Source organism: Sebastes fasciatus, chromosome 5 (genome assembly GCF_043250625.1).
Source record: "Sebastes fasciatus isolate fSebFas1 chromosome 5, fSebFas1.pri, whole genome shotgun sequence".
In the NCBI taxonomy this organism is placed as follows: domain Eukaryota; kingdom Metazoa; phylum Chordata; class Actinopteri; order Perciformes; family Sebastidae; genus Sebastes; species Sebastes fasciatus.
Window position 1 is genome coordinate 13,652,546 of NC_133799.1, and position 21,459 is coordinate 13,674,004.

The 21,459-nt window shown below is 41.1% G+C and overlaps 1 protein-coding gene across 4 annotated transcripts in view; it reads left to right on the forward strand.

Annotated features, from left to right (window-relative positions):
• LOC141767644 (carboxyl-terminal PDZ ligand of neuronal nitric oxide synthase protein-like) overlaps positions 1 to 21,459 on the forward strand; it is a 207,012-nt gene that overhangs the window by 171,069 nt on the left and 14,484 nt on the right. For all 4 annotated transcript variants that reach the window (XR_012593904.1, XM_074635139.1, XM_074635140.1 and 1 more), the window contains one exon: positions 2,706 to 2,882. Coding sequence is in view for 3 of the 4 variants with exons in the window: in XM_074635139.1 (XP_074491240.1) it covers positions 2,706 to 2,882 (177 nt within the window). In the remaining variant the exon portion in view is untranslated. The remainder of the gene's footprint in view (positions 1 to 2,705; positions 2,883 to 21,459) is intronic.

Genomic DNA, 21,459 nt, shown 5'->3' on the forward strand with positions numbered 1-21,459 from the left:
ATCGTCCTAGGCAACAATATTGATAAACCTTGACTGAGTCAACTATAAGTAGAAAATTGTATCCCACAGAAAAGTATGCACAAGTTGCTGTGACAACACAATGAAATAAACACTGTTTGCCATACTAACCATGACCTACACTCTGAGAGAGAAGCTCTGTGTACACTCCTACAGACAGCAGACAGAGTGATGGTATAGCAGACATAGACAGGCTTCTAAATGGAAATTCCCACATTAAAGCTTCTGAGTAGCAGTATGAGTCTGGGCTCCCTTCGCCGCTCTGTTTATCATGCACCACACACATTCGGGTCGCTGTTCTATCGTCCACGACCCCCTCTGTCTTCTCGGTCTCTCTACCCACACCTTCACACATTGTTAGGTGTGTTCAACTATTCAGAGAGAGACCGTCTTCTCTGCGCTATCGCAGTCCAGCCTGCCCTCCGATTGTCACCCTGCGAGAAGCAACCTTGCTATCTTATCAACCAACATTTCAGAAATTCAGAGGGGAAAATATTGTCTCATTGCCACCTCTGCATGTTGGGCATTTTAAACGCACCTCATTTTGCACAAGGTTAGGAGAACTGTTATATGGATGCAAAATATGGTCAAACATTTTTATGCACTAGACCCTGCACAGGTATTAGGGCTGTCAATCGATTAAAATATTTAATTAATCGCATGATTGTCCATAGTTAATCGTGATTAATCGTGATTAATCGCAAATTAATCACACATTTTTTATCCGTTCAAAATGTGCCTTAAATGGAGATTTGGAGACTTATCAACATGGGAGTGGGCAAATATGCTTGCTTTATGCAAATGTATGTATATATTTATTATTGGAAATCAATTAGCAACATAATACAATGACAACTATTATCCAGAAACCCTCTCAGGTACTGCATGTAGCATCATAAATATGCTCAAATCATAAACTGTCAAACTCAAGCCCAACAGGCAACAGACTTGACTATGATTTGCCCCAAACTGCTTGTGATTATCATAAAGTGGGCATGTCTGTAAAGGGGAGACTTGTGGGTACCCATAAAACCCATTTTCATTCACATATCTTGAGGTCAGAGGTCAAGGGACCCCTTTGAAAATGGCCATGCCAATTTTTCCTCGCCAAATTTTGCGTAAGTTTGGAGCGTTATTTAGCCTCCTTCCGGACAAGCTAGTATGGCATGATTGGTACCATTGGATTCCTTAGTTTTTTTAGTTTCATATGGTGGCAGCATCTTTACAATAGCTTTAAGCCCGCCCGTTGAGCCCACTACAACCTAAAAATTGCAAGTTGCGTGAATGCGTTAAAGAAATTTGTGGCGTTAAAACTAATTTACGTTAACACGTTATTATGGTGTTTACTTTGACAGCCCTAAAAACACAACTAAAAACATCCATTATGGCTGCTTTTCATCTTTATTATGTCAGTTTGTGCACACTGGCTCACGGCATATTGACATACCCGGATGGAACGGAGCCACCTTTAATTATCAGCCGTGACAACGACGCTGGTATTGTTTTCACCTTGCGAGTATGTGTCATCGTGGCAATATGTGGTTCTGGAGACATCTACTGTAGCAGGAACTACCACAGAAGCAGTCTGGAGTACTTTGCTTCTCTCATGTTATTAGTTACACCTGTCTCTTTCCTGCTATCACAATGTCCACCATGAGAAAGGTCTATTTCACAGCATTTTTACAGCATTTAGTAGAATTTGACAGCATGAAATCTGGTCTGGCTGTAGCTGAGAAGAAGTGGGGTTCCCATGGAGGAGGTTTTAGTGCAGTTCATTGAAGCCTCTTAAAGGAATACTCTGAAAATATATGTTTTTGAGTTCTGAGATGATGCTCCAGACTTGTAAAATCCTGTTTGTGAGTATTACAAAAATGTTTGCGTCCATTAAACACATGAATCTGCTATTCCAGCAGGACTTCCTGGATCATATTTCATTGTCTCACCGGTAACTTAAACAACACGCCCCTGCCAACACAGCCCCCACAGGGCTGCTTTCAGTCTGAATCCCCACTAACTTTGCAATGCATCTTTTAATTAGTTTTTCCCTCTCACTCACTGTTTCCACCTGACTATAGTCTTTCACGCTCCGTGTGTGTCTGATAAAACGGAGCCGCAGATTTTACCCAAGCTGTGTTCCGAGACTTTAAATTCCAGTCGCACAACAGAGAGGAAGCAGATTATACTGCAGGAAGTTTCTGTGGATATTTTTATAGATGCTCTTACTGATTTTGTGTGACTGTAACCGCTGTGAACCAGACTACAGCTGCCGTCCTCCACAAAGGTGCGAACTACAAACTTTTCAGAGTTATCTTTCATGTTTACTAGGCGTTAGTATTTGAAAATATCCCTTTAATGTATTTTTCTCTTTGTTTTTGAGCTCCAGGTCTGTGAAGAAGAAAGCAAAACATGTTTCACAAAGCAGCCCCGATAATGATGAAATGCTTTGAAACATTTTTTTTTTTCTTGCTGACCCAATACAAATTGATTTATTGGTAACTGATTTTGTTAGAGTTTTCAAGGAGCTGCTATCCACCACAATTCACAGATTTAAATCAAGGAACAGTGGACCTTTTGAATGTGGTATAAAATATTTAATCTGTCCTTTATTCCTTGTCTCTCCCTCCCCTTTGCTCCATCATCACATTTCTTCCCCTTTCCCTCATTTCTCCCTCATCTCCTCTGTCCAGTGGGATCTCAGGACAGTCTGTTGGAGATCACCTTCCGGTCTACAGTACCTCCTGTGCTCTGCGACCCCACAACGCCCAAACCTGATTTCTCCGCCCTCAACCTGCCAGCGCTGGGCTCCACCGACGGGACCGGCAACGCCTTCTCGTCTTCCAATGGGACTCTGGGAAGCCCCCTAGGTAGGGACAAGTGTCTTCTCAAACTGGAGTGTTTCCGTTTCCTCCCGGGGCCTCCGCCTCAACTCCCCTCGCCTCCCCCGCTGCTCAAAGCCGACAGCCAAGAGGGCAAAGGCCAAGAGGTGTCTGAGGTCACGGCGGAGATGTTGTCCTGTGACGTCAAATCTCTGGGCTGCCTGGACTTTGCGGCGAGGTTTCGCGAGTCAGGTATCGCCTCGGAGTACGAGTCGAACACAGACGACAGCACCGACAATGAGGACGAGGGGGAGGACGATGAGGAGGGGATGGAGTTCTTTGGCTGGGGGAGGGACGAGGAGACGCTGAGGCTGCTAAATGTCCTCAACAGACAGGGAACGCCTGACTGTCTGGGAGATGAAATAGCGGTGTAACGCACTAACCTGCTCCCAAACCTGTTTCTGTCCATTCCCTTCAAACTACCCTGTAGGAATAACCATGTAGCAAACTAACCTCTGTCAGACGTGCTCAGTTATACATACAAGGCTTACACCAATGTGTTGGTGTAATAAAGTTGCAATTGCATAGAGGAGAAAGGAAAGAATCAAATAGATAAATTAAGAAAGACAAATTCACTGTAGGCGGAGGTGAAGACAACTTGAGTAGCCCTGATCTGGTCAAACTACATATCACGGCCTTAGTTGGCTATCGCAGAGATCCTGAACATATCAGCCACTCAGGCGTTGTTAGGGTAAACATTTTAACTCACCAGAGGGAAGGCAATTTTAGCGACTTGATTTACTTTGATACAAGTGGTGTGACCATTACAGAACTAATGGTCTGAACTACTAACCATGTTAGATTGAAGATGTTCTCCCTTGCTCACTAACTGGGAACACTATGCATTCAGTGCTGCCACTAGTGGCCATTAGCGACAGTTATTTATTCATTTATTACACTGGATAAATTGCTATAAGAACACTCCCCTCCTTCCAGTGTGTCTGTTTATCACATACTTCTCATAAAAAATATATATATTTCATTTATCAAATGATTTATTTACTATTATTACTATGTTGTATTAAGTATCAGGACTATCACAGTCGTGGATCAAGGCTCCAGCCAAGTTTCAACTTGAGACAAAAATCCTGATCCCTAGGCTGTAGAGCTCTGTGAATGTACAAAGGCACCAGCAACAACTGGGGTTCCTGGTACGTTTTAAAATTAGTCCAAGCTGAGAGTCGGTGCATGTCGTCAGTACGTCTCTAACTGTCACAGTTGTTGTCTGTTTGCTGCTAATAAATGCGTCGTTTATTTGCGGTCAAATGCGTGTGAACAAAGTAAGATGATAATTTGCTTCACATTCAGTGTGAACACACTGTAGGAATATTAGTATCACCTTTAAGTATTCCCTATTAGTCACATCTGTTATTCATGTCAAGAGACAACTGTGTGAATCTAATCTCTCATTTATATTCATACTCATGCATACACACTTATCCCTTAAAAACTTGTTTCCTTCCTTTTTCTTTTACCTTTATTTTCTTTATTACACGCATATACCTCTTATCCATATATCACACACACACTCCAAAAGTCTCCTCCCAGCTCTATGTTGCTGAATTTCAATTTGAGGGTTCTATAACAAAATCAGGGAGTTTATCGTATCTTATTTCTTTCCTCCTTTCATTCAACAAATTGAAATTGCAAGTTAGTCTGTCTTTACCATGCAGATGTAAACATGAATTCAAACCAAAAGTTGAGGTTAGTTCAGGGGCGAGCTTTCGATTTGTCAGGAATGGGAGCGCAGCTGTCAGTCACGCTGGCAGGAACAAGACGACAGGGTTTGGGACCGGAGAGACTGATGAGCTCTTGTCCTTGCAGGAGTGAAAAAGTGACTCTTCTGATGAACACTTCAGCCAAATCTTGGCAGGAACTTTATTTCTGTCTCTATGTTTCTTGAGTACGTAATTATTCAAAGACTATTTTTAGACAAAAAATCTGTATCTGTACTGTATGTACAAACTTTGTTTTCTACGTCATCCCACAGAAGTGTTGAACTGCTCCGTCCTTGACTTCTGCAGGCAGACCTTTTCTTGTTTCCTCACAGTTTGTTGACTTGGTAGTCAGAGCATGTTTGCACTCCTTTCACTTGTCCACACATTTCCCCAAGCTTTTTAATTTATGTAAAGCCAGGATTAGTTGGACCTCGAGGAACGCTGTTTGTTTCTTTTATTCATCCCGTAAACAAAAACTCTTCCCTCGTGCCAAAACAGCAGCTTGCGGATGACAGCCAAAAGTGGTCTCATTTGTTTAAACCCAGCTCTGTGTATGGCCTCCAAGCACAATGCAGTATTAAAGTGTTCATTTTGTTTCACGACGAAAGCCACAGAGTTTTCTTTCTCCGTACTGTAGCCCCGGTTTATCAGAGCTCTCCTGTCAAATCAGTGCAGACAGTGCAGTATTTGGCAAATGTAGATGCTGCTGAGATCTAAAGGGGAATCAGGCCAGTTCTCAATGGACTCACTATCTTTTGCAAAGAGCTCTAGCCTGATAAGATCAAACCAATCTAGTGAGAGTCTAGTAAAGTAAGTCCCAGTTAGCCACTTGATTTCTGAACGTGTTTGTATTAAAGGATAACAGAGATTCAATCGGAGATGTTATCTCCCTGAAAGTTTGTTAGGAAATTTGTACCAACTTTACTAAATCAGTCTCTGCAATGATGGGGTCAGCGGTTCTATCAAAACTATTCAGACACCAATGAGGGCCATTTGGCATTTAGTCCCCAGGTTTATGTCTTCATGGGTCCAAAATTTGGATCTGAAATGAACCTGTGGAAAACCTGCTCCCAGTGTGCATAAATTAATTAAAAAAAACAAAGGCCCGATCTGAAAAGGACCCGGGGGATAATGGGACTAGATCCAAAATGCAGGAAACACGTACAGACCATCGAAAACAATCAAAAAGAGTGGAAATGCCTCCAAACAAACTCGAAAAAAATGTTCTCCTGTGATGTCGCATCATTTTATCAGACTGGCAAATCTGCTTGGATTAGGGATGGGGTAAAAAATCGATACAGTATAGTATCGCAATACTTTGTGTCAATATTGTATTGATACACAGATGTCAAGTATCTATCTTTTATTATATAAACTATTAACATTGCAAGTACAATGTAGATTCTAACACAAACAGTTCAGTTTACCAGGTGCATGATGCATCATTTATGTTTTTATGACAGTGCTGGTCAGTCTGTCTGCTTGACTGACAATCCCAGTGCTGCAATATTAATAATTATTGAAGTGACATGATTAAAGTGAAAACTGTATCTTTTTAGATAAAACAGATGTCGACAAACTGCATAATTTGCAGTTAAAAAAGGTAATAAATCGTGATATATCTTATTGCAATACTAAGCATATCGCAGATTGTATTGTCACTTAAGTATCCTGATAATATTGTATCCACGCCGTTGTCCGGTCTGGGAGTTGTCCACGTTTTCATCTTAGAACTTTAACCCTTCCACAGTGTGTTTTCAGTTCATGAAAGTTATTTACAGTATAACCTTTTTGGCTGCCTAAAAATGTCTTATTCAGCGTTTGGTTGTACTTACCTCATGCCCTTCTGGTTGCTAAAAACCAAGATGGTGACGGCCAAAATGCCAACCTCAAGACTTCAAAACGGCAGTCCACAAACCAATGGGTGACGTCAGGGTGACTACGTCCACTTCCTATGTACAGTCTATGGTCCATTCTTAATATGGTCTTAATTACAGAAATTACATGGAAATGAAAGCAGAGATAGATGGAGAATAACATGCAACAAAGGTTCCCGGCCAAACTCAAACTGAGGACATCGTGGTTCATGGTTGACGCCTTATAGGCCACTATGGTGCCCCATCATTACACTTACCACCTACGGTGTTGTAGGGTCTTTTCATTTAAGTTGAAACTAAACATTTGCCAGAAATCATCTCGAACACGCTCAAAAATTCCCCGACCCCACATTGACAGCCACTGCACTCTTAGCTTTCTTTCTGTGGCCATCAGTGAGTTTGTTACAATAGTTCCCCTGAAGTGCTCGCTTTTCTTTTAACATGTTTGACCCAGATGACAGGAAACACACAGATCAGACGTGTGTCAGTATGAAGGATGTTCTCTCTCCTCTACATCATCTTTTCTTGTTTCATCATCTACCCTTTTCCTCTTCTCTTTTCTTTTCCTATAATGTTTTTTATAACATGACAGTCATAACTATGACATTAACACATTAAAATCTGACTTCCGCACTTTTTGAAGGGACAGGTGTGTCAGAGAGCTCACCATCAGGGCAAAAATAAGAAATGAGCTCACGGCTAAAAGATATTAATAATGTGAACCATAAAAATGCCATTTAAATCACATTTAAGCAACTGATTCAATCAACGTCAGATAATATGACAATTTAAAACAAAATGAAACAGTCCTTGAAATTGACCAGAAATATATTCAGACCTGTTGCAATAAATCATCCGTTAAACATATCTCCACACTGATATTGCAATAATTTAAAAAGGTTATCCCATCTCATAATTCAATACTCGCATTTAATCAAAGCATTTATTACATTATCAGGCAAGAAATTACTTTAATATCAGACTCATCACATTTTTTTGACTTATGTAGAGAGAGCTTGTCTGGAAGCCTGGAGTCAAGGGCGTGTCTGGAGAACAGGCATTATGAAAGTGATTATGTGAAGGTGATATCAGTAAGTTTTTTTAAATTTTTAATTACTTGTGTCCTCATTCGACCCACAAATGTGGCTATTTAATACGGAGAGAAAGTCTGTGGTGTCTGACAAAGTCCAGTAGCTGGACCGTTTCTGCATCTTACCCTCGTGTTATAGCCATTGCCATGTCTTAACTCGCATTTCTTTATTGTAAACCTTTTCTGTTCCTGGCCTGCTCTTCACACTTTTTTCTATTGTAGCCTCTGGTGTAAATACTCTTTGTCATATAATCTATATTTCTCTCACATGTGTTCTGCCTTAACCTTATTCTCTTGTCATCTCTTGAACCCATCTCTTTCTCCCACCTTTCCAAAATGCCAGATGTACTGTATTTCTAAACAGTCTCTTGTTGCTCATTTATCTATTGGCGATTCATGCTGTGTGGTTGGCAAAAATATAAGTACAGCCCTCGGCCTTCTACTTTGACAGAGATGCTTGAGGTCCGTAATGCCCATCGGAAGGACTGTGTTCAGGGGGTTGTAGGAAGATAACACTTAGAAGCAGAGAGGAGATTAGTCTCTTTTGTGAGTTATTTGTGTGATCAGATTCAGTAAAGTTTGAAAGTCTTGAACTCATTCCTACATCCTTAACTAGTTATTGATTCAGCATCTAATGAATTGATGGGATACAGTCAAATTCTGGCAAGAAGAAAGTGTGTGTGTATTTGTGGTTGCTGGTGTGCATGTGTGAGAGTAAGGTCAGTTGTGGTCATCTACCGTACTTCATTGTCACCATAATGGGCTTTTAGCACCCATAGCAGACCCTCTGGCAGCCATATTTGTAGTCCTGGGCTAACAGTAAGCAAGATAGCCTCTGTAACTATGGGAACTCAGTGGGTTTCCTCATAGATGTTTCTTTTATCAGACTTTCTGAAATGCTACAACATGTTCCTATAGTTTTCTGTTCATACTGCAAGACAAATTAGTACCTGTTTCTGTACAGGATAGGAAAACTTTGAAGTCATTACCTTGCACGACAGCGGGATTCTTGCAATGTCACAAGATCATGTGAGAATCGCGGGATCATATGTCACACCAAAATCCATCTTGTCAGGCTTCAAGTAATGTGTTTGTGTCCAGCAAGCCAGTGCACGGACCAATCAGCATCCTGTGAGGAGCCACTGGCAGCTATAGGCGTGGTGTAGGTGTGTGAAATGACACCGAGGGGCGACTGTTTGTTCGACTGTTTGTTCTAAACAACGCTAACCTCCGGAAGAGGTTAGCGTTGATACTGCAATAGCATCAGTTGTATCAGTACTAGAGAGTATTTCTTTATTAAAAGAAGAGCAAAGAACATCACTGAAGGCTTTTCTTGATGGAGAAGATGTTTCCACTCTTCTCCTGACTGGCTTCGGCAAGAGTTTGATTGACAGATGGTTCATTCAATCACCTGCCAAGTATTTTTTTGAAAGTGTCTTCAAAAACAGTTTCCAATGACGGCTTTTCAGATGGTTCTGTGTAACAAACCATCTGGCAGGTCAGGTTATTTAAGTCATGACAATGATAATTTGCCACATTTTTTCAAGTTGCTTTCACACTTTCATTTTTTAATTTTGAGCATTGCTGAACTCGACCTCATGGAACAAAAAAGATGCATCTTTTAACGAAATATCACTGGAGAGACGACTGTGGAACCGCTACGTAACTCATAGTACAAAGCAACTTTGTTTTTTTCCATAAGAAAACTGGTCAACTTGGTGAAGACGACAAGCTCCAGAAAGTGCTATTTGCTCCCTGGATGTGCACATGCTAATGCACACTGGCTAATGTATCTTGAATAGTTCTTTGGCTTGTATGATGAGTTTGGTGTTTGTTACAGGTGTCAATTGATGCTCGTTAAATGACATGACACGGCTGATAGTGTTGCATTTCAGCCTTTAAATTGTCCCTCATCAACAAATTAGAGCCTCTCCAGAGAGCCTCTTTTAAAAGCCTCATCCTAAAAGTATCCCCTCCTGTGTTACTCGTTGACTGAAACCTCTGATCCATAAATGTATGGTATATTTGGTCTTCAAACGATCTTTTAAACAATTCAATTTGACTCTGGTATCAGACACTTTTCTTTAAAGTGCTGAATTGCTGCTGAACTGAGTCCAATCCAATCTCAGATCTTTATCTCTGTCTCAGTTTGTCTCTCTCACACACTCTGCGGTTTCCTCCCTCCCTCTTCTCGGCATTAATTAATTGTCTGATGGGGCTTGTCGTTGCCATCTGAGAGCCACGTTGGCAACCAGTCCATCCAAGCAGAGCAGGCTTTGGTGACTTGTATCGATTTCCCCATCACAGGCATGTGTTGTTGAAACTGGGGTTAACCACCGGGACAGCAAGGGAGCAGCGCAAATCAATACACTTCTTTACAAGATCAGTCTGTCACCTGCAGAAACACACTTAAACACACACACACACACACACATACACAGAGACACACAGATGCAAAGCTTAAACCTAGTCAACCAATGTCTGACATACTTACACATACTTGGTTATGATATGTTCTGTTCAGTCTTTAAGGAGTAGAAGTCACACCATTTTATTTCTTTGGTTCTGTGCTCCAGCAAATTGGATGTGGACTTTATAATGAGGTTAAAGTAACGGTAAAACTGTTAAGGATGTTTACATTCATGTTGGGTGAACAGTTTGGGACTTCTAGCCTTTTTCAAACATATTTTAAGGACAATGCAGAAGGACAATGATCCTAAACATGCCAGTCTATTCCCACTGAAGTCAATGTTTGTTTGACCCACCCATCCACCCTGATCTCCTCCATATGCTGACTTCTGCGGACTATGATTAGAAACGTATTGGCAATCAAAAGCAAACGTAACCCGTGGGGAAATTATGTTTCCCTCAAAACATATTTGACAATGCAGTTTAGTTGTATGGGAATGTAATTTTGTAGAACACAGGGTTGAACATACAGACAAGAGAATCAAAGAGCTTTTTAGACCAGATTTGTTCTTCACTAGTCGATACATCTGAGATTACCCAACAAAAATCTGAGTTTGACACACATGCGCCACACATCCACAAACAGCTAAAGAGTATTAACTAAGTGTGCCCTGTGCTTGTGAGGAGGTTGTTTTGTTAAGGTGAAGTAGTAGGTCACGTATAAACAAACACTCACATCAGACCATCACAGTGCTGCAATTATTGACCATGTCTGCACCAGAAGAGCAGAGGGACTGAAGGACTTTAAAAGCCGAGCAATTAATCCTCTCACCTCAGCATTAATGATCAGAGCCAAACAGGACTCCACCAAACAGCCAAGATTCACAATGAGAATATAAAAATCTTTTAAGATTGATATTAGTGTAAAATGTGTCTTTGTATTTGTCAATGTGTGCGTTATCATCTAGATCATCCCTTACCGAACTAGTCTTTCTCAGCTTTCAGTGTACTTTAGAACTGAAACAATCAGTTGATTAATCAACAATAAAGAGCAAAAATGCCAAATATTTGCTGGGTTTTCTCTGTTATATCATTGTAAATTGAATATATTTTGGTTTAGGACTCTAACAATTAAAAGTTTAACCCCAAAAAAATAATTGACAGATGAATCGATAATGAAAATAGTCCTTAGTTGCAGCCCATGTGCACTTTGTGTCTTTCCAGTGTAAGCACAGTCTGTCCCTCTACAGCGTTACAATCTCAATCCCTGGCCGCATTTTCCCATCAGGTTGTTGGATTTGAACTGGCAACTTTCCGCTCACTTCTCCAACCTCTTGGGTGCCACTGCAAAGTCAGATTAGGCTTCCTCGTGGAGGCGCTTTTCTTGCATTCGCCTCACCATTCACACAGATATGCATACCCATTTAGAAGCACCAGGGACTTGAGCAAAGCTGCCCTCGTGTTCTGACTATATTTCTGCTGCGCGTCGACATCTGGACGCGGTGGCAATCTGCTTTGATGTTCCCATGGTACAGAGCTGGAGGCCATGCTAAGCGGCGGCTTGGCGTGGCACATAATCTGGAACATGTGGAGCTCCAGATGTAAAGGGCTAAAAGAGCAAAGTGGTCTTGAATCGCAGCGCGGCTGAGGGCCCGTCTCAGCCACATCTGTCCGTCAGCCCATCTGTCTCGTCCCATTTCACCTCTTTTTTTTGCAGCCTCCTTTGTGTTTCCTCATATATGCTACGCTGACAAAAGAAAACTGACAACACACACATGTTTAATTTAAAGTGGAAGTGAATATCAGGATCAACCTCAACGAGAACAGCTCCCACTGAGGCGAGCAAGAACTGAAGGGGAAAGACAAGAGATGCCTTTGATCGTTCTTAGCTTTAGTCAGTAATATTTAAACGTTTTTAGTGTTTTGATGTGTCATTAAGACTCAGAGTAAGACACTCAGACATGGTGAAGCTCCCCTCATTTACTCTGTCTCATTAAGAACAAACTCAGATTGACAGATTGTATTGAGCACACAAAAAACACTAAGTTTGTCTCGCCTTGTGAGCTCTTTCATGTTTTTGATTAAGTGCCTCACTGCAATGTTGCCAAAAGTATATGGACATGTACACATGTCCTTTTTGTACTTTTGTATGGGGCAATTTTTCATTGTTTGCGCTAGACCCAGTGGGCAGCTCCGGGGTTTGAAAAGTGAAACCAATGCTGAAGTGCCTTAAACGTGCATTCTATCTAATGGCCAGCAGGGGGCGACTCTATGAGAAAAAGTCTATGAGAAAACGACCCTACTTCTCACTTGATTTATTACCTCAGTAAACATTGTAAACATGAGTTCATGGTCTCAATCGCTAGTTTCAAGTCTTCTAGCATGATGTTCATTTAGTAAATTGTGGTCCCATTTGGAGTAAAATCGACCATAAAGCAGGGTATGCTTTAGGGCGTGGCTACCTTGTGACTGACAGGTCGCTATCACAGCGTTGTCCGGAGTTGTCTGTGTTTTCATCTTAGAACTTTAACCCTTTCACAGTGTGTTTTCAGTTCATGATAGTTAATAATAACCTTTTTGGTCGCCTAAAAATGTCTTTTTCAGCATTCAGTTGTACATAGCTCCACCCTCTCGTGTCACGTCTGGTTGCAAATACCAAGATGGCGACAATCAAAATGCCGAACTCGAGGCTTCAAAACCATAGTCCATAAACCAATGGGTGACATCATGGTGACTACGTCCACTTCTTATGGAGTACAGTACATGTAATGATGAAATGAAATATCGTAATGTTGCAGCATACAATAACATTTTAGACGATATTGTTCCTCCAACATTGTGTCAACAGTTTTTGTTTGTCACTCTCCTGTTTCGTCGTGACAATGACACCCTGTACAAAGCCAGGTCCATATAGAAATAGTTTTCCCAGTTTGGTGTGGAAGAACTTGACCGGCCTACACAGAGCCCTGACCGCTGGCTGTGAGCCAGACCTTATCATCAACATCGGTGGCCGACCTCTTGTGGCTGAATGGGAGCAAATCCCTACAGCAACGTGCCAAAATCTTGTGGAAAGACTAAAACCAGAAGAGTGGAGGCAGCAGATGAAAGCCCATGGTTTTGAAATGACAATTATCATTATACCTTTGGCCATGTAGTGTACCTAATCCTTAACACAACATTACACCTGAACCATTAATGTAAAACTAATCCTTCCTCAATTAAATCCAAGTTCTAATCCTAAAATTTTGAATGCTGCCTCCGAAATACCTGTCTGCATAATTTCACTTTTTTATAAACATCCTTACAAGGACAAAAACAGACAGAAACAAAGAGAATCAGAAAAGAGAAAGACAGAGAATGACCCAACGCCCAGGACAACAGACGCATTATTTTCCTGCTGCCTCGTTTCCCTTGCAGCTTCATTCGTAGCTACATGTACTTCTGTGTCTCAGACGTTCACTCCAGGGAGCCGTGCGGTCAGACAGACAGCGATCTGGCAAATGGCTGAATTAATTATTGATCTGGTGACTTTGATAGGGAGGAGACTGAAGGCACCCAAACATGTCTGAATACAACCTGCAGTGTGTAGTCTGCTGTTTTTGCCCATTTTGTTTTGGTCTCCTATTTCTCTGCCCAATTTTTCCTGTTTTAGCAAACAATATAATTTATAAACTCACGTTAGTTTTATATCTTTGCAGATTAACTCTGTTGTCCGAAAAAGTCCTGTAGCTTGGTTGTGATGTTTTAATGTATTTCATCATGTTCTGATGAGTTTTGTAATTTACTGCCTCTAGTTTGGTCAGAATGTGTGTGAACGTGTTCCAGCAAATTGAGCGATCTGTGGCTGTGGGTTTTTTACGTGCATGTCGAGAGGGTAAGCACGATATTACCGTAAGATTTCTAAGTTAAAGAGAGCAAGCTTTCCCTTTAATTAGAACATGACATATACTGTGGCTGCAATGCATTGTGGTCTGTTGAGGCCATAGTAAGTAGAGAGGTTGGCACAGTATCTCAGCATCTTTTTTTGATGTGTTTCTCCCCGTGCGTCATTTATTTTGAAATCAGTGAGTCTGAAAAGAATGTCAATAAAACTGACATTTACTGCTGATGCATTTGCGGCAACACTTTTTATGATTGATGCTGCACTGGAAATGTGTAGACAGAATATCACATTGCAAGTCAGGAAAACTCAAGCTCAACAACTATTGGATGGATTACCGTGAATATTGGCACATATATCCATGATACTTGGAGGGTGAATCCTACTGATCCCCTGGCTTTTTATCTAGTGCCACCAGCAGATGAAAGTCTGTGAAATATCCCAACATCTACTAGATGGATTGACACAACATATTGTACAGACATTCATGGTTCCAACTGACTCGCGCAAATTGCCATGAAAGCTGGTACGCAAATAAATTGCAATAACTTTGGAGATCCCTTCACTTTTGATCTAGCACCATCATCAGGTCAAAATGTCACTTTTTGGGGAGCTGGTAAACACTGCTTGTTAAGAACATTTGCCTCCAGTCTTTCTTACTGACGTGGTAGAAACTTCTAGTATGGGCAAATTGAAATCTCCTGTCTGTCTTTTTCCACACTCTACTCCGTCCTTATCTAACCCGTATGTCCGACTTGCCGTCGTAGAGGACGCACTAATGCCAGCGTCCGTGTTTGTGTCACTGAGAGACACATTAGTCAGCTATAATGATACTCTGGCTACTCTGTCAGAGTTTGTGGAGAATAACACCATAATTGAATCTCATTTTTCATAAACAGAGGAAGTGCGGCTCAGGTATCTAATGGGGTCTGCAAGGTCACGACAGGATAAGAAGCGGATTGTTGGCGAGGCGGCAGGAAACATACTTCGCATTTAGCCAAAATATTGGACTGCTGTAATGATGAAGGGAACGTGGCGGTGGAAATTGAGTGGACCAGCTAAGACGCAATTTAAATAGAGGTTTTTCGTCGCTGCAATTTTTCTCCAAAAGGCGTCAAACAATGTATGGTGGCAAATTAAAAAAAAAAAACTCATAGCCATCACGAATCAACGTAAGGCACAATCATTTATTTTTGGAACAATATCTTACTTTTTAAACCATATCTAGGTAGATAGTGCGAAAATAAATTTGTCATATCTGTAGTTTTAACAACTCTTTTAATCAGATTTTATGCAAGGTGTTTTTTCTAATATATATGGGGACTACCAGTGCCAAAACATGCACGTTTCATGTCCTTTTTAGGGCTTAAAGTTATGCATAATTGAGGGCGTGGCCGCTTTGAGTGACAGGTGGGTGCTGTACCAGGCGTCACTCGGGCCAACGATCCACCTCTTTCTATTTTGGATTAGCCATGAGTTAGGCTGTGTCGTCACCCACTTTGAGCTTCACAACAGCTCTTCAGAAACCTATGGGTGACGTCACGAAGACAGCGTCCATATTTTATACAGTCTATACAGTCAGTGCGTGTTGGCAGAGAGAAAGGACATGATCGAAGAAGACGGATGGAACGTCTGATCCTCTCTTTTCCTCCATCCAAAACTCATTTTCGACTTGATCAGCTGACTTCGTTGCGAGCTGATTGGCTGTCGAAACAGGCAACGTTCCTTATCCTTTCCAAAACCAGCCACTGGCAGCTTGACATCATCAGCCGGCTTGAGTCGAGCTGAGACGGGCCAGTTCACACCGCTGCAACGTTCTGAAACTGTTTCATCTCGTCGCTAATCTTTGGTCTTTTGTTTGAATTGCCAATGCACCCAAGGACGATACACTGCAGGCTGGATTGACACTATTCTGCCAAGAATAGCAATATGCCTATACTACATACACACATTATACTACACTATATTACAAACACATTTAACACCAAATATATAGTACTATAGAAAGAAAGTTGTTTTGTAGCAGAGACCTGTGCGTCAAACCCTGCAGCCTCTCTCTTTGTCTGTCTGTCTGAGGTGCCCTGAAAATGATTTGAAGGCAAAAGGCTGGGACTGAGGTCTGCTGCAGTAATTGCTCTTCTATTGAATAGTCAAGGCAGGTCGGCTTACCTCACCCTGTTTACAAAAAAATATAATCAGTATTGGATTCAGTGGAGATTATGTGGGATTATTCATTGCATGGTCTAAATTCTATAGCAGAGCTTCATTAGTGTTAGTAATTATGGAGGCTTGTTTCAAAGTTGCATTAGTTTCACTTGGCAGTTTGGTGCCATGTAGCCTAAATGCTGCTCCTGTCAATAAAAGTCCCAAAGGGAAAAACAGAGGCGTACTATGTGAAAAGGTTACTGCAGGTAGAGGAAAAAAAGGTAGAAGAAGAAGAGGAGGAGGAGACATGTCGGTTTTGTTAATGGAGCTTCTGTTTTCCCCTGAGACTGAGGGTCAGACCGGGAGGCTCAGCCTGTCACGACGAGATAGATGCTGACTGATGTTTTTGGGGGAGGAATTTGAAGTTTGCTGCCCTTCTATGTTTACGAGTAGGTAGTGCCAGTTTAAGAAGAGGAGGGCAGGTCGGCTGTGACACGAGACGAAGAGAGGTCAGCTTCGTAGATGGAGCCTCAGTCATCTGCAGAGTTTACTGCTGTGCTGTTGGTTCCTCCTGATGCACCACTGAGTGCAGGAGAAAAAGCTAATTTGGCTAATTAGATTAGATAAAACTGGAATGATGTCCTGGGGGAAAATTAGCCCTGCAGAATAGGCTGTAGATAAGATGGAGACAGAAGATAAAACAACTAATTAAAACAACTGCACATTGACATTCGTGCAGGGAATAAATACATCGCAAGTATGGCATCTTCATTTCAAGATGTGTTCGATTTATCAAGATTTCTGTTGTCTGTTGGTTTTTTTTAATTAATTAATAACAATTATTTTCCTTATCGAAAAGTTGCAAATCCTCGCATTGGAGAGGCTGGAAATAGAAAATAATTAGTGTTTTTGTTTGATAGGGGACTCGAACGATTATTTGATCATAAAATAGTTGGAGATTTATTTCTCGACCATGGACTAATCATTTAATCGATTAATAATTTTAGCTCTGTGATCCTTAAAGGTGTTAAATACAAGATTGGGGGCATTTCTATTGCATCCACACGACTCTCAACATGGCAACAACAACAACACCATCAGTCAGAAATGCATTATCAGCTGTAACCAACGTATGCCAGTGGGGCACGCTCACATACATGAACATGCACTAATAGCATGCCCGGCCGGCCCGGCTATATCAACAAAGCACAGAGAGGCTTGGATTACAACACACACGGAGGGAAAGTGACTTCATTCTCTGCTCAGGTAGACATTACTCCTCTATATCTTTACATAGCAAATAGTTGTATGATTCTGTATTAATGCTCTGAATATCGTATAGGGCACCTTAAAATTTTCATACGTGGTTGATTCAGCAACACCTGTAATTCCTGGTGGCAACACTAAGAACATCTTAAAAGCCTGAAAGTTGTGTTTGAAATGACACTGGGGACAGGATATGTGCTTTGAGCAGCTACTTTGTCAGAAAGACGATAGAACATGGGCAATTTGTCTATCTGTTTACTTATGAGCATAAATACAGTACATTTAAAGGCTATAGTAAAATAAATGCCAGCCATGAATAGTATGAAAACTTTGATATGATGAGAATCTTAAAGGTGCTAAATTCGATATTCAGAGCATTAATATAGCATCGAACAACTATTTGCTATGTAAAGATCTAGAGGAGTAATGTCTACCTGAGCAGATAATGAAGTCACTCTCCCTCTGTGTGTGTTGTGATCAGAGCTCCTCTGTGCTTTGTTGACATACCTGTCAGGATATAGCGACCGTTTTTAATCATATTTTCTCCAATCTTGCCTACTATTGCTTTAAGGTGACATATCAGGAAATGCTCATGTAAATAATTTCTGTAATGGTCATATGAGTCGTTTTGGAAGGCAGAAACAAACAAGGTATTTTATTGGTTAGGTATGGAGACTATAATTTGTGTGCTTTGCATTCTCTTCCCTCCATACCAATATTCTCAAATACTTGGAAACCCAGAGTACATTATACATAGTAAATATATGCATATATCACCTATACAGGATGTTACAGTTGTCGTTCCTTATAAAACTCTTAAAATGCAATACATTATCTTACCTTGACCTCGTAAAAGGCCCCAAATAAAGGTAGAAAAAAAGTCTCTTTAACTTTAATATTAAGAGTTTCCTGTGTACAAAAAGTCATGAATGTTACGTCTAATCCTCCATAAAATTGGAAGTGAAATCCACACGGGGCCCACTTTCCAGGGAGAAAATGACTAAAAGCCGGCACAAAGTGATGATGTGAAAGGCACCGTGTCAGTCAGAGTTCAGTCTGATAAATCAGAAACTTCCTCCATTAATCTGGTCCTGCATACGGTCCCTCATCAGTCTGAGACAGACCCCCACCAGAGCCCACCCACTTTAATCATTCATGTTATAATGAACCCAGGTAAAAGATTGATGAGCGGCTCTGTGGGTGCGTGTGTGTGTGTGCGACAAGGAGCAGGAGGTATTTTTCTTCCATGCTTTCAAACATCAGACATAATTAGCCTAACTCACATTAACACTTTTCACTCACACACATGCATATCTTAATGTAGCGAGGAGCTCTAATTTGATACATCAGTGATAATGACCCTGTCTGGCCTGAGGATTAGCGTGTTTGTGTGTTCAAGTGAGTGTGTTTCAGGTCACTCATCTTCTCAGCCCGCCACTCGTCTCTCACATATTCTGCCCTCACAGCGTCTCGCTCTGATGCAGCTTTGTCCTGATCTGTTGCTCCAGAACATCACTGCACTCTGCTTCTCTCGTTAACAAGCAGAGCTCAATCCATTCACTGTTTTTAAGGGGGAAAAAACTAGGTTAAATTTAAGGAATTTTAAATGAATACTGCAAAAATCTACTTGTTTCTTTAATAGGCAGAAAAGCAACAGAATCACAGTTTCTTCAGCATCTGTTTTCTGTTTTTTTAAGCAGAAGGACTTCCTGAGCTGTTCCTGTAAACTGTTTTAGACATCTTGCATAAGGAAATAGAACACATTTGTTTCGGCTGGAACATGTTTTTCAGGGCTTCAAATAGACACATGTGAACAGGGGTTGTTTGGAGATGTTGCCGTTTCTTTTGTACATCTGCATACAACTTGTATAACATTTGTCTTTTTTCTTCTCAATTGAACGTTTAGGTAAATCTTTGCACAGTTTTAGTTTCTTAATGAGTCCTCAAGAGTTGTTTGTAATAAGACAAAGTTAAGTTCTGCTCATGGAGCAAGAAAGAGCAGATCAGCGCACTAGCATCAAATAAAATGGTTCATTTTGAGATACAAAACAATCTCAACTCCAGGTTCAGTTACTCCGGAGCTTTCAACCGTCGTCATCAGTAGTAAGTTTGTTGCCATGGAGCTGTAGATGTTAAAATTTTCCTCTCGGACTTCTCCACATGAGAGGTCATACAAAACATAAGCATTACATTTGTAATAAACAATCTGTCATATAATGACAGTTAATTATTGACTTTTGTAACTGCAGTTGACAAAACGGTCTCAATTCAAGTTCCCCTTACTTTTTCTAGAGCTTCTGACCGTTTCACATGGTCCTCATCAACAGATGGATTTGATGTTTGAGATCCTTGCAATGATCGTCCGTTAGTCCTTGCCAAACAAGTTCACACAATGCTGATTAAGCCTATGGCCCCGATCACACGGAGACACATCGCTAGAAATGCTTTGCCCGCAGAACCATTGTTTGCCTGATACAGAAATGGCTCTATGGCGCTCTCTGGAATTCACATCTCATGTTGTGAATGTACTGTGTTTGAGAGAGAAAGAGAGAGAGAGACCAAATTTTCCATTAATCGCATTTGATCGCCTGGTTAAGCACACAGTCACGCTCCACAGGCGCATCCGCAGATTTGGCTAAGGCCTTTCGCCAAGAGGCATTTTTGAAGCGGCTGCGCCTGTAGCGATGCGTCTCTGTCTGATCTGGGCCTATCGCCGCCAGGGAAAACTCTCTATTTCGCAGTTTACCGCCGTTGTGGTGTCTGGTGTCTGTAGCGATGTTACCGCGCTGGCGCATGGTTGCCAGTTGAGCTTGCCGCAGTGATATTATTTCACTCCATTCGCAGATTTCTGACTTGTTTTAAGAAAATCTAATGTTGGGAACAACAAAATGATACTTGTGTGTGTTTGTACACGTGCAGGGCTTACTGTGTGTGCTCCGTCCCGGTGACAGAAGTGGGTTACCCTCAGCTAAGAACAAAGCTTAGAGTTTGGCACTTTGATCGGTGATGCCAAAGCCGAGCCGAGTTAATTACAACCTCTCGCTGGCTGCCTGGCAGAGTCGAGCCGAAGTCACAGAGAGAGGGCGTTTGGAGCTGATGTTGGCCAATTACCAGTTCCGCATGATGAAAACTGTAATCATAATTACTTTGTGATCCATCATTATTCCTTATTAAGATAGAGAAAATTACCCTGCAGTGAAAAATATATATTATTTAGCTGTAGCTGTGGATGATATCCAGTTTAACACTGAAATAACAAATGCCTGTCTCTCTTGAGATAGAGATATTAGTGCTCTTTGCAGGGTAGATTTTTTTTTCACTGTCTAAAGGTCAGCAGCTCTGCTAGTTCACCTGCTGCAGAGACAACCTCATTCACTATGCCTGTAAGACTGCTATTAGCCAGTCCCTGCTTTGTCCATGACAAACAAAAAGCACAGTCTCACTTACATGCACACTAGTTTTGTTTCTTTATATTTTATTTCACTGGAGTTTGTCTGGGCTCTCATGTTGTGCTTTTGAGACCTTTTTCAAGCATACTAACAGAATAGACTAAACTATAATTATACTGTAGCATTAACATGAAGGTTTCTTCTAGGGTAGATTTTTTCAGTTTGGTTAGTGTTGCAGAAGATTGCGTTATCATTTCAGTTGATTCAGGCTGGCCGACCGCTGCCAGTACATGAGTGGGAGTGAGAGCTCTCTTCTTTAGTTTTGTAAACCACTTTGTTTTGTGCCCATTAAATGGCTCTTTTCGCATGCTATGTTTCTCTTCTTGCTCTCTCTCCTGCTCATTCTGCAGGGTGTGGAAGTGACTGATTACATGTGATGAAATTACTGGAATTAACAATGAATCTGAGAGTGTGGAGGGATTACACATTGGATTACACACTGAAAAATAGCCTTCCCAACTCTGCTTTTATAACAACATGAACCCTTCTGTGTTTGTTTTGTAATCTTACTGTTGGAATAAAAAGCTGTTAATCCAACAGAAGCTCCTGAAGAAAGACAGAAAGAAAGAAAAGGAAATCCCTATTTTAGCGTTAATGAATGCTGATTATTGCAGAATCCCTATCCTTCTGGCGTGTTTGTAATTAAAAGACAACATAACACACACAATCACATACACTAAAATGCATTCAGTAATCTGCTTGTTGCACAGTCTTGCAGAAGTAAACAAACA